Here is a 14,397-nt window from a genome sequence, read left to right as displayed (position 1 = left end):
TGAGGCAAGAAACATGGAAAATGTTATGAATTTTGCTATTGTTTGGCAAGACCAGCTCATAAGCAACCTCTCCAACCCTTCGAGTAATGCGATAGGGACCATAAAATCTAGGTTGAAGCTTTTTGGACGCACTCTTGTTCAAGGAACTCTGCCTGTAAGGTTGGAGACGAAGGTAAACCATATCACCCAACTCAAAACTCCGCTTTGTCCTATGACGATCAACATACATCTACTAATTTTGAGCTTGTAGAGTGGTCTCCCGAAGAGATCTGAGAATGTCTTGCCGATCCTCTATCCAATCTCTAGCTAGTGGTGCTCTGTTGTCCTCCAAGGTCAGATCTACGAACGACAGAGGTTTTCTGCTATAGAGAGCTTGAAACAGAGTCATCCGGATGGACATGTGGTAGGAGTTATAGCAGTACTCCCCTAGATATAACCATTTAACCCAAGCTCTCTGTTGTCCCACTACATAGTTCCAGAGATAACCCTCCACACATTTGTTGACTATCTCAGTTTGCCTGTCTGTCTATGGGTGGTAACTCGTGCTAGGTGTCAATTTCGTACTTGCCAATCTGAATAGTTCCTTCCAAAAAGTGTTGAGAAATTTGCGATCTCTATCGCTTACAATGGTTCGAGGGAGATCATGTAGACAAAAAACCTCTCGAAAAAATAACTCAGCTACTTGAGAGACTGACCAGTCTGCCGCTATAGAACAAAAGTGAGCAAACTTAGTCAATCTGTCCACAATCACGAAAATGGAATCTCTGCCCTGCACTCTCGAGAATCCTGTAATGAAGTCCATGGAGATACTCTCCCATTTCTATGCTGGAGTAGGAAGAGGCTGTAGTAATTCGATTGGAAACTCATGCTCTAACTTGTTCTGTTGACACGTTCGGCATTCTCTGACGTGCTCAAGGACATCATCCTTGAGGCCCTTCCATGAAAACCTTTTCTTGACCTGCCTATAGGTTTTGAAGAAACTTGGGTGTTTGACTGAGGGTGGGTCATAAAGAGTCTCCATAATCTTTCCCTTGAGCTTAGACTCTGGTACGAGGTAGATTCTATCCTTATAAAAATCACATCATCAATTACTTTGTACCTATTGTCCAGGAGCTGTCCATCCATGATTTGACACGCTTGAGTATTCTCAGAATACTCAACTAGCAACTGGGACTTCCAATCTGCCTATATCTCAAAAATGACACAACACTCTACTACTGAAGGTCTCTTGGAAAGCGCATTGGCGACTATATTGTTCTTACCCTTGACATACTTGATGTCAAAATCATAGGCTTGGATCTTGCTGACCCACTTTTGCTTGTCTTTTGTTAAGACCCTTCTGTTCTAAGAAGTATCGCAAACTGTTGTGGTCTGTCTTAACTATGAATTTGCCACCCACCAAGTACTGTCTAAACTTGGCTAAAGCGTGCATAATGACTAACATTTCCTTGTCATAGGTGGAGTACACTCCAAAGAACCAAAAATCGAAATCGGCAAGGCCTACTCGAATCGTGAATCACCTATGAATCGCTTATGAATCGGCAAGGTGAAAAAATTCTTGAAATTCAAAGATTTTAAAATTGGTGTTGGCGATTTTTTACCAACTTGTCGATTTTGGCAATTTTTGACAAAAATCACCAATTCAAGTGATTTTTGGCACAAAAATCAATGAGCCAATTCACCACTTACCATGAATCGCATGCCTTAAGTCAGATCACTAAATTGCGTGAATCACCTGAATCGCATCGACTCACGTTACTCTGGTACAATCTCTCACTGTCCTTGAGCTTTTGGCTTTCACAAGCTATTGGATTCCTATCCTGCATCAAAATTGTGCCAATTCCGCAACTTGAAGCATCACACTCTAGGACAGAAGGTCGAGAGAAATTGGGAAGTGCCAAAACCGGAGATGTGCTCATCACCTTTTTGAGTTTATCAAAGGTCACCTTTGCATCTTCTGTCCACTTGAATGCCCCTTTCCATGTGAGATCGGTGAGGGGAGCTACTGTCTAAGAGAAGCCTCTGGCGAACCTCTTGTAATAAGAGAAAAGGCCAAGGAAGCCCCTCAAATTTGATACGTTTTTCGAATGTGACCAATCTAGGTTCACCCCATCTGCACCAATCACATGATCAAGGTAAAGAATCTCGGTCAGTCTGAACTCACACTTCAACTCCTTTGCAAATAATGAGTGCTCCTCCATAATGTTAAGTACCTCATCTAGGTGCTGCAAATGCTCGTCCCAAGTTATGCTGAAACCCAGGATATCATAAAAAATAACCAACACACTCTTGTGCAATTGTTTTCTAAAAAATGGTTCATACATGACTAAAATGCAGCCAGTGCATTGGTGAGCCCAAATGGAATAACCAAGAACTCATAGTGTCCATAGTGACATCGGAAAGCTGTCTTATGCACATCCTCCTCACGAACCCGTATCTAATGGTATCCAGATCTAAGATCTATTTTCGAGAAGTAAACTACCCCATGTAATTCATCTAGTAATTCATCAATGCAAGGAATAGGGTACGTGTTCTTAATGGTCGTCTTGTTGAGAGCACGATAATCAATACACGTGCGAAGAGTGTCATCCTTCTTCACCAAAACGATTGGAGAAGCAAAGGGACTGGAGCTAGGTCTGATGTGTCCCATGTCCAAGAGTTCCTTAATTGTCCTTTCCATTTCGTCTTTATAGTGCTTGGGATGACGATAAGATGTGGTGATGACGGGTTTGACGCCCTCTTCTAACTCAATGATATGCTCAAACCCTTTATTTGGGGGAATGCCTGGGGGTATGTCCTCAAAGACCCTTTTGTGCTTATGAATTGGCTGTCCTGAGTCTAAAGTAGCCTTAGAGGAAATGAAACAGTGTGCTGCCCACTCCATGTCATCATGCCTCATAATAGCCTCCATCCTGTGGGTTGAAATCAACTTGAGTTCACTCTCTGGCATGGCCTTGAGAATCATTTGCTGGCCATCCTATAAGAATTTTAGCTAAATCTTATCATGATCAACTGTGTACTTACCAATAGTCTGTAACTATTGTCTTCCTAACATAGTGTCTAATCCATCCAAATCGACAACATAAAAATCTGCCTCTAGACGAAAGTCATCAAAGTGAATCGAAAGCCTTGTCACTTTCCCTGTACACCTCAATCTATCACCTCCTACCCCTTTAACTTCGAACTCGGGTATGTCATCAACTTGTAACTTTCTCTTTGAAACCTAGCGCATGCTTATGAAGTTATGTGATGCCCCTATATCTAAAAGACACACAATATGCTGCCCTCTAACTACACCCTTCAAGTGAAAGGGATGACTCATGGGATCGCTTGAAAGGGGGGCTTCCATCAACATCGTTGCACCTTTGCTCATCCTCCTCTTTCGACAAAACCTCAACATAATGTATTTTACCTTTGCCAAGGCATTTGTGATCCGGTGTCCATGGCTCCCTGCAAGTGAACCATAGCTTTTTCCTCCTGAGCTCGTTCCGTGTCTCAAAGTCCAATATGGGAGGGGAAGTCTTATGCTGATTCTTGTTCTTCTGGAATGAAGTAGACCCCTTATAAGGTTTCTTAGGAGGCTGTAATATCGAAGAAGGTGAGTCTAGATCATGTGCGATCTTAATAGCATCATCGAAAGTGTTTGATTTAAGGACATTGACAAAACCTCTAAATCTGTCCTGTAAACCCTCAACGAACAACATTACTTTACACTATTATGTCATATCCGGGACCATCACCGAGATCCACTGAAACTCATCATTGATGTCATCTAGAGATCCACCCTGTCGCAACAACACCAAATCCCTATAGTAGACCTCAATGTCCTTCCTGTCAAAACGGGTGATCAACTTAGAGCTGAAAGTCTCATAAGATGTAATGAGACCATGATCCTAGGTGACCAGCCCATGATGCCACCAATCATATGCTGCTCCCTCTAAATGCATTATGGGGAATCTAGTGGCTTCTGTTTCCGACATGGGCTTAAGTGGTAGGTAGGTGTCTAACTTGTGAATCCAAGCTCGAGCGAATGTCTTAGTGCTGCCATAAAAAACAAGGAGAGATAATTTGTTCATGGCGTGCCTCAAGTCCCTATTTGGTGCCCTAGGCCTCCTCTCCTGCTATGGTCTCTCCGTCTCCCTTTTGTGATTCATGTATTGAACAAAGGTCAAATTCTGTTTAATCTGATCAGGGAACATATCCCATTCATCATACATAGCCATAACATTATCCAGAAGTAAGCCAAGTGCCATTGTTTGGGCTATCTCTTCTTCGACATTAAAAACAGGTATCAATGGTCTGTTAGTATTCTGTGTGGGGGCCCTAATGGCACGGAGTGATCCTGCCACTCTAACACCTATGCTGTGGTGATTTGGTGCTCTTCTGTGAATTGGAGCTAGCTGTTGCATAGCAGTTGTAAGCTGCTGAAGTGCAGTAGCGATATTATTTTGTCCATCTCTAATAGCTGGCGAGGTTTTCCTCACTTCCCATTCTTGTTCATTCCCATTGTGTGCCATTTGAATGGTTTGTATTTGTTCAACTTGTATGCTTGTCCCAAAAGTTAACTCCTCATCAACTGAAAAACTATCCTCAATATCAATCTGATTTGAAGATCTTGCCTGTTCAGATCAGAAGTGACTAGATTTATAAGGTTTCCTCTTCATGCCTACTATCATTTTTCCTGTTTAACCCAACCGGCAACTTAATAACTTACCCACAAGTTGGAAGGTCTTGTGGCTCTAATACCACTGTAAGAAATCAAACTCGTACAATAGTAGCCTGAACTAACCAAACTGAATGTGTATAGTGAGTGTGATGAATTGGTTCTATCCCAACTTTAGCTTTTGTAGTATGGTAGAGATGACAAAGATAACCCATACAAATACTTCAAGAGGAACTCAGCTATTATAGAATACTCTAAAGTGCATTTGACCAAATGTTCAATTTCCTTAAGTTTTCAATCCGAAACATAGTTTATGATACCAAATAACTTAGGAATGTCTCACACACCGATTCCTAACCTGAACAAGAAGCTGGAAGTATATTCATAAATTAAAATGCAGAACAAATGACACTGGCACCTGATACAGCCGTGGACGATTGACTGCCACATATCCACAACATGGAAGACTGTGCTGTTAATTGCTCCTGATCGTCGGTTTCATGTCGTCCTGATGCCGCCGTGGGTGGTGTGGCTGTTTACCAGTCCATACTCAGGATATCATCCAGTCTATTGCCAGCATTGCCAGTTACTATTGTCACCAATTGCTCCAGTAACACTAGACGTGTATATTTTATATACCTCGAGCTTCCCCCACACTACAGACTCAACACCTTAATTCCTTGTGGCCAGTTAAAAGACTACCAGCACCATTCACCACCTTCTTGCTGACTCGGGACTGATATATCTAAGGCTCACGTGGATGGTATGGCCTCTCTATCCACTGTCCTTTGTATTATCTGATATCTTTGATCTACAGCCTCTAGAAAAACACATAAATCTTCTTCTTGGGTATGTTCGTAGGCTGCTTACTTTAGAGTGCAGATTCTTGGGTATGATGGAGCCTCCTACAAACTCCACATTCGATTCTGAATAAAGTTTCCAACGAGTTGCTAGGGCTATGTCTAGCTCCTCCACTCTCTGAAGGGGTTTCGTCCTCAAGAGTGACCAGTCACATTTAACCAACCACCTTGTGTTTGAGTAATATCACATTTTATGGTGTGAATCCCAATGTAGCTCCTTGCTTTTAAAACCTTGATGTGAGGGGAAATATAGACAACTAGGGAATGTGGGATAAAAGCCAATTTCGTCTTTTAGTCACGTTACTTTTTTCATAAAGTGACTTTAGGTCATAAAATAACTTTATTGACAAAAGTAACTTAAGTCATAAAATAACTTTATAAAATAAAGTGACTTAACTATAGGAAGTTCCCACTTAAATATCTCCCCAACGAAACCAAATAGAATCTCGTGACTGGCTGGCATCTTCAAAATAAATCCCGTTAGCCTATCCAGATGGAAAGATAGACCAGCAAGGTGCCATAAGGCCGAGTGCGAAGAAGGGGACATTACAACCTCAAAAGAAAAAGAAAAAGAAAAATCAATTCTTCAACACAGGCTGTTTGAGAGCCAGCATGGCTCATTACATGTGCATATCTTGATTGACTAGGGAGCTGGTCAACCATTTCCCCAAGAGACAAGCCACAGATGCTGAATGCTTGGTGGAAGCTTTAGAAGTGAGGCATAACATAGGCTAAGCCAGCATAGAGGCCCCAAGCTATGGCTGCAATTCCTGCTTAACAATCAGGTCATGAAGAAAAGGAGAACTAAATTTCTCCTTCAGTAGGAAGAAGTAATGAAGAATTGGTAAGGCGATGAAGGATAATGATATGCCTAGTTGCATAAAAGCACTTACATAATCCACAATGTTGATTTTATTTTTTGGATAGTCAGCTCCACACTCGGCCACTAGATGCACAAATCAGCATGGCATGTTGAGCTTTGAATATTACCTAGACACATACATTTATAAATTTGCATAGTTTATTTAGGTCATGATATTCAGTTTTAATGTCTAGCTTTTTGGAGAATTTATTGTATATTTGACATTTGTAAGCTTTTGAGTTTTGAGAAATGACATTGCCTGTGATCCCATGCTCTGGGCAGCAATGCCTATATGTCAATTACAATGTTTGGCTATTTATTAAAATTAAAATGCAACTGTTGACACAAAAGTCTGCACCCTTGTTTAAGGTATGACCCTCAAGCGATCTCATGTAACATGGAAACAATCTCAAAAGTGTGGGACTTTGCAATCAGAGATTGAATCTTCGGAGAAGGCCGACTTCCTTACTATCAGGGTGCATCTAACTACTTCTTGAGATGAAAAAGGAGAAGGAAATGCATGAAAATCAAACTACCTATTCTAATCTAGAGGGGGTGATACACTAAATAGTATTTTGATCTACATCTTCCTGATAATCGCACTAAAACCCAATAGACTTCACAAGACATACCATTATCTATATTTTTTTAGTCTTAACACCATAGAATAGTCAAGACTAACATAACCATGCAAGGAACACGGCAAATTCACTTAACAGATTAGTTAATTGAGATAAGCATAATTATATGGTGTTGTAATTGCCAAAATACATCTAGGAAAAATGAGGTATAATGAGATTACACAAATCTAACTGGCTGAGAATGGATGTAACAACAATGATTTTTATTGAATAAGAGGCAAGAACATTTATAGGAAATATCTGCAGAAGACCAGAAAAAGAGAGATCCTTTGAACAACAACAAAACTTGCCTTTATAGGGTGCAGGCATAACCCAAATACAACCTTGAGTTTTAAACTCCAAAGACCATGGGATGGATTTCAGATGAGGGCAATAATTGAGAATTAGAAGAAAATCTGATCATGAAGTGCAACTGCTTGTAAGAAATGATAGAACAAGGAAAAGAGTGCACTCAGCTGCAAGAGATCAAATCAAAGCAAAATCAATCATGATATGCATTTAAGAAGCATGGAGTGCGATGGCATTGGGGACACCCAAAAATGGCTGCAGACGAACAAATCATTTCTCAATCTTTCCAACTGCTTCATGGATTACATTTATGTCGTGCAAGATCAGCTACATCAGCAAGCCAAATGAATTAAACCATTTTATCCACTGTATGGCCTCATACCCTTGAAATACTTCGCCACCTCACTCAACATTCTAACCATCCTGTTGACCTGCGCTCACCTTTGTTCGTAGCTTCACAACTTATTATCTTCATCAACTGTTTGGTCTTGCAAAACCGTGACCTCCCCATTTTATGTTCTATTGTTGCTTTGCAGCTCTTTATCACCTTAGCTCTTTGACTGCTGCGATCCTGTGAACAACATAGAATTGGCATTCTTACACCCTCGCCGTGGTTTGGACTTAACAACCCTCTAACCGTGTGATGATGCGAAGCCATCCATATTACTCCCGTCACCTCCTCGCAACTTCACTCTCAAGTTGACATAAAATGCGTGTGATACTGCGATTGCTATGAACTTAACTATCAACATTACCATTCGCACCGTCGCAACTTGAAACTTGATTGCAACTCAGACATTTTCAATAGTGCGAAGCCACATAAATTTGACTGTTTGAAACCTTTCACAACTTTGCAACCATCTATCTTAACCGCAGATCAGACCTTGCGAGGTTGCGAAAACAACCCTTTATTGTTGATTGCTCCATCGCGAATGTTCGCTGCTCCTTTCAACTAATTGTCATGAAATGACGACTAGCCTTCAAACTAACTACCATCACACCATCACAACTTAAGTTTATAACCTCAGTTTTAACCTGTGATGGTGCGATCAATGACTTGCGCGCTTCACAGCCTTAACCGTGGTTTAATCTGAACCTCCTGCGCTAGTGCGAACAATGCATTTCCCAACCTCGCCATGTTGACCTTGGTTTTCCTTTAACCATGTGTGACAATGTGAGACACTGAATTTGATTGCGGTTGTTTGACTTTTGCAACATCGCAACTTGGAATTTTGAAGCTTTTCGAAGGAGTGATATCGATTGAAGTTGAGATGCATCTATCGAAGAGATACTCCTTTGAAAACTTATTAGCTTAGCTACGAATTGACCCTTGTGACGAAGAGGCTCAAATATGCCTGGCCCGCCATGACATGCATCAAAAGCTCGTATTCCTGCTTCGGCTAAACTTTGCGCAACTTCGGAAAGTGGGAATACACCAGTCTTTGATCTAACAAGATCTGACGGTCGCAATATAACTAAAGTTCCCTTGGCATAGTCAGCATCCTCGACCAATCAAACATCACCAATCGGATAGGTTGCTCTGACTCATTTCCATTTTGCGGCCACAGTTGAGCCTGGTCCCACCACGACCACATGGCGAATGCTCGTATTCCTGATTTGGCTAAACTTCATGCATCTTCAAAAAGCGGGAATATGTCAACTGTTGATTTGCTGAGATTTGATGGCAGAGGAAAATCACTATAGATGCCTTGTAACCCTTCGCAACCTCGCAACATGAACTCGACCGTCAGTGCTAACCACTGTAAAGCCGCGCAAACTATGAACTTGACCGTGTCGTGCCCTCACAACTTACTTGGCAGTTTGATCTTAAACCGGAACGACATAGCGATAAATGCTTCGCATGATCACAACTTGAAATATTCATAAGGAATATGACATACAATATGAAAGATTTAAAGACTTAGGAATATAAAGAAGGAACCAAAGATTTTTACGTATCCTTTTTACGTTTGCTTGGCAAATATAAATAATTCAAAGGACATAGACATGGGCATCACCCTGGGTCCTTAATGAAGGTGGCAACATGGAGAAAATGGGGGAGGGGGGGGGGGGGGGGGGGGGGGGTGGGGGCGCGGGAATGGTCAACAGTAACAAGATAGAAAAGAGTAAAAACTAAATATTGAATATTGAGGGATCATGGATTTTAGAGAACCTTACTGCAATTTTAAAACTCTTCGGGACATTTTCATTGCATTTTTATAAATGCATCAGATGAAATCTAGTGTTGAACCTGTCTCTCCTCAAAGAAGCTTTATTCATTTGCTGCCACTATCCTTGATTTAAAGTTTCCTATAAATATTAATATGCAAGTATGTAGACAAGTAACTATTATCTCACTCATACAAAATGTTTGTTCATGACTGAAAAGCCACAGTTAGCTAGTATGTTTTATCCTCTTTAAGATGATTGGATTGTTTGCCATCACTCTTATTGACATAAAAGTCGCAATAAACATGAAATTGCATCATATAAATAATAAAAGTAATTGTCTAGCTTCAAAACACAAGATACAGAAGCTATGAATTAGCTTGTAAACTAAGTTGCCAATTTTTACTATGGGATCAGATATGGGTTTGGGTCAGGTATGGAATCCCCTTGGATATAGTTATGGCTGTATATGTATGGAAAAGCCCTTGAAATATAGAATTTTTTTGAAGAACTTAAAGCCTCTAAAACTGCACCCTTCAATAAGTCAAATATTTGGACATAAGTAACTTAACAATTAGAAGCTACTTTGATGGCATGCATGCAAGTATATAACAATCAAATGAGTTGAAGGAAATAACATTTTGAAATATATGAATATTCTTTAGTGTTTTAAGTGTACAGAGCTCATGGATTATGATATCCATGCCATCAGAAATAATAATCACATAACAAGTCATGAACTATGGTAGAGATGAGCTTGCATCACTTTTCCCAGCATCACTAGCTCCATGTGGAGTGTTGGGCTTGTATCTTAGACAAGACCGTTCAATCTGCAACCATAGGAGCATGAATTAGTAGAGGGATTGACTTGACAGACCAAAGGTATGCATGCAATTCAATTACTTAGGATTTAATGGGGTAAAAGTTAAGGACAGAAAACATAGCTTTTTCCAGTTCGCTTGACTGAAAATAATTTTTTTATGTTTTGTTTCAGGCGAACAGTGGACAAAACCCCATTGTTCACATGGAGCAATTTCATCCGAGGGTTGCATTTGAGCTTCAAGAATTTAGCAATTTCAACAGTTTTCTATTGTGTGTGTCCATGGCTTCATTGATATTGTTGCCAAAATTTTAGATGTGCTTTGAGAATTTTTCTGCTATTATCAATCTTCTATTAGATCATAGATGTATTTGCCATTTAGAAACCAAACAATATCAGTTCGTGGGGTTACAGTGACACTGGTGGTATTTAGCTGAAATAATTTTTGTGGGTTTTTCGTATGAACTATTTTTCAGATATACTAATGTTGCTGCTGTAATAGATTAGTTTTAAACCTGATTATAGGATGCACATATCAAAAAAATCATATTCAGCAATGTTCTATGAAGTAACTTTGTATTTTAGCCCTTTCTATGCAAGAGTAACTATAACTAGTTTGGGTGTTTTTTATGAAGTTTTGTATAAAATATTTGTGAATCTATTTTCCAGATTTGAGAGTTATATCATGTTTGGGGTTGAAGACATCACAGACTTCTAAGGTACTTACTGTAAGTTAAATAATAAATATTGAAACATTGGTTGATTAGGGCAGTAATTCGTAGAAGCGCAGTTATTGGAATGGATTAGTATTGATTTGGATTGCTGTTGCAGATTCACGTTTGTTTGGAACTTTGATGTACTCTTCTTGTGGTTGTATTCCATTTACACGTTTCCATGGCATCCCTTTTAGTGTGCTGTACCTTCTATTCCCTTATTTTGTCTTTTTGAGGTGTCCCATTTTGTTTGCTACTATAGGCTGTTAATCCAGGTTCTGTTGCAGTCTCATCAACCAACTCCAGATGTGTGCATACGTCGATATAAATTTGTTTCTGATTTCAAAATCTGTGATTAAGATGCATATGTGAGTTTGGAACTAATTTTGATTATGTCAAGAGACATCTATTTAAAAATTAGCTTAGCATTATCTTTGCTCGTTTAGTTAAGAATAATTGCGTGCAATTGCAGCATGTTGAACCAGAACTGTGTGTCTGAGCTGTAATAGTTCGAAGACTTTCAGAAGATCCTGACAAGTTTTTCATTGATCAAACTCATCAGCATAAAATTTAATTTATAAGAGCAATCTGTAAGTGTTTCAGAGTCCGATATTTTGCAAATTTGGACTCTGATAGCCATTTTTTGGATAGACTTCTGAATTTAAAAAAAAAATAATTACACAAATAAAACATAAACAATATAATGGATGTACGTGGCTTCTATGATTTGACACCATTCTAAACTGTACTTTTTTTTGTTGTACATCAAAGGATTGCATTTCTATAGTTCTTGATCTGTGTATCTACTATCTAGTGATTGAATGTTGTTAGCTTATCAATAGGCTTGACTAATATTCTTCTGTTTATTGTTTTCACAGTTGCTTAGAGGCCTAAAATATTTGCATTCTGCGAATATTTTGCATAGAGACCTCAAACCCAACAATCTCCTGTTGAATGCCAATTGTGACCTTAAAATATGTGACTTTGGTCTTGCAAGGACAGGCAGTGAGAAAGGGCAGTTCATGACTGAGTATGTTGTTACTCGTTGGTACAGAGCTCCTGAATTGCTTCTATCTTGTGATGAGTATGACACATCCATAGACATTTGGTCTGTTGGTTGCATCTTTGCAGAGCTGCTGGGTAGAAAGCCTATCTTTCCTGGCAGGGACTATCTCAATCAGCTCATGAGGATTATTGATGTTCTTGGAAGCCCTGATGAGAGTGATCTTGAATTCATTCGGAGTGAGAAAGCTTACACCTACATAAAATCTCTTCCATTTAAGCCTCGAGCCTCCTTACAACGGTTATATGCTTGTGCAAATCCTGCAGCAATCAATCTTCTTGATAGAATGCTTTGTTTTGATCCACGTAAGAGGATTACAGTAACAGAAGCTCTTGAGCATCCATACTTATCAATGTTGCATGATCCTAACCTAGAGCCTTCTGCATCAGCTCCTGTAAACATGTACGATGATGATGAAGACTTGAGTGAAGAAACATTGAGAGAAATGATCTGGAATGAAATGATGTACTATCACCCTCAAGCTACAAATTTAACATAAATTTGTTAATATTTCAAAAAATACTCAAATTAAATCTCTAAATGCATCTAACCCAGATGCTGAGAGAATATGAGAATCATTGTGTTCAGCTACTGGAAAAAAAAGTTTGTTGAGTTTATTAGTTCCTTAGATTCTCTTGTATCTTATTTATATTGACAGCATCTCCATGAAAGCTAAGGAGGAAACAATTTTCAAGTGTATGTAAATTATTTTATCAATCTATAAACCTTTGTATAAGTTTTGGTTTTCATTTGGGATTATTTGCTACAGTATTTGCTCCTAATAGTTTTTTTGTTAGCTTATGGAATAGAGTTTTCTGCATCATCATCCAGAAGTTATTGTTTCCCATGCTTTTGTAGTTATCAGTTCCTCATCATATTTTCTCCCATGTTTCAGTCATCCATGTGCTTTGTTTTGTTGAGTTCAAACTCATTCTTCTCAAGTTCTATAGCCTAAGTAATCTTTCGGGATTTTGTCACTTCCTGTGCAATGGTTCTTGTTCCGTTGCTACTATGAAGTACTCACTCATCCTAATTAGACAATGAACTATTTTGTTGTGGTCACTGTTTGAGGTTTTAATTTACTTGCTAAATATGTGTACGTGCTATTCCATTGTTTTTTTTCATCCATTCTTTCCAGCGATCTTCATATTTGATTCTACATATTGGTATTTTGTCTTTCTCTGTGTACATTCGTATGCCAGACCTACATAAACGAATGCCTCGTTAGTGGTAACTTAGATAATTTTCAGTAGCTTCTTGAAACAGCAGATAAAAAACACAGTTGATTCGGAAAAAAGTGCCTAGCAAACTCCTTGGAATTTCAACTATTTCAATTCCTTTTTAACAGCAAACTTTTCAAACCTGTAGGTTATAGTGGAAGACTGGCCAGTGCTCCATGACTGTTCAGCATTTCAGTAAATGGCTTGGTTTTCTAGTTACCACAGGCACAGGTTTTGAGCAAGAAAACAGGTGTAAAGAATATCCACATTAATTTATATGAAATTTATGAATTTGAGTTGATTTCTTGATCTCATTTGTATTTCTTTTCAAAAATAGCAAGTGCAAATTTTGTGATTGTTACATTGTAGTTGATAAAAAATATAGTTGGCGAATTCTTGTACGGATTGACAAACATGTTAATTTGCGAGTGTCACAAAATCGATACTAGGGAACATAGCCTTGATCTAAAGGAACCAATTGAGCAATTGAATTATGATGTACGTGAATAATAAAAGGATGAGTTTTAGCAAACTCGCTAATCTTAGCCTTCCTATTAGTTGAACGTGTCAAGGTTGTGTGTAGGGGTATCAATGGAGAAAATGTTGACTTATAAGTGATCATTTCTTGTAAGTAGTAGGCCAGGTTAGTGGTGATGAGAAATATAGAAGACAACTTTCACTAACATGCGAATGGCCAATATGTAGGTAATGTGGATTTGCAAGAAATAACATTTCTTTATGCGGCTCATAATAACAATCACAAACATTTTTGGATGTGGTTGTGAGTTTTGTGCAAGTTGTAATGATTTTCCTTTGGTTCCACATGAAGTAATTGCATATTGAATGTTTTTAAATATTACAATATAGTAACATGTCACAACAACAGTTGTTAAGTTATTATGTCCTACTTATCAATTGAGCTTAAGGGGCTTTCTAATGAATGGTTCATTGGGCACAATACTAGGTGAAGGTTTTGCAAACGGGGTTGCAAGTAGAGTGGGGTTAACCATGTAGGAGACTGTGTAGTTAAGCATGCTCAAGCTAGAGTATACTGGGGTGACCTCTCGAGAAGTCTTAGTGCTTCGCCTTTGTGAGCAT

At 39.0% G+C, this 14,397-nt stretch overlaps 1 protein-coding gene across 5 annotated transcripts in view; it reads left to right on the top strand.

Annotated features, from left to right (window-relative positions):
• LOC149541164 (mitogen-activated protein kinase homolog NTF3-like) overlaps window positions 1-12,815 on the top strand; it is a 107,581-nt gene extending 94,766 nt beyond the window's left edge. For all 5 annotated transcript variants that reach the window (XM_089802159.1, XM_089802161.1, XM_089802160.1 and 2 more), the window contains one exon: window positions 11,895-12,815. In XM_089802159.1, coding sequence (XP_089658285.1) covers window positions 11,895-12,578 — 684 coding nt within the window. In that variant the 3' untranslated portion in view covers window positions 12,579-12,815. The remainder of the gene's footprint in view (window positions 1-11,894) is intronic.
• Window positions 12,816-14,397: the final 1,582 nt, after the last annotated feature.

This window comes from Cupressus sempervirens, chromosome 9, assembly GCF_028749045.1.
Source record: "Cupressus sempervirens isolate cs-2001-9-10 chromosome 9, ASM2874904v1, whole genome shotgun sequence".
In the NCBI taxonomy this organism is placed as follows: Eukaryota; Viridiplantae; Streptophyta; class Pinopsida; order Cupressales; family Cupressaceae; genus Cupressus; species Cupressus sempervirens.
Note: the sequence above shows the minus strand (reverse complement) of the source record. Positions and strands in the feature narration are given on the sequence as shown.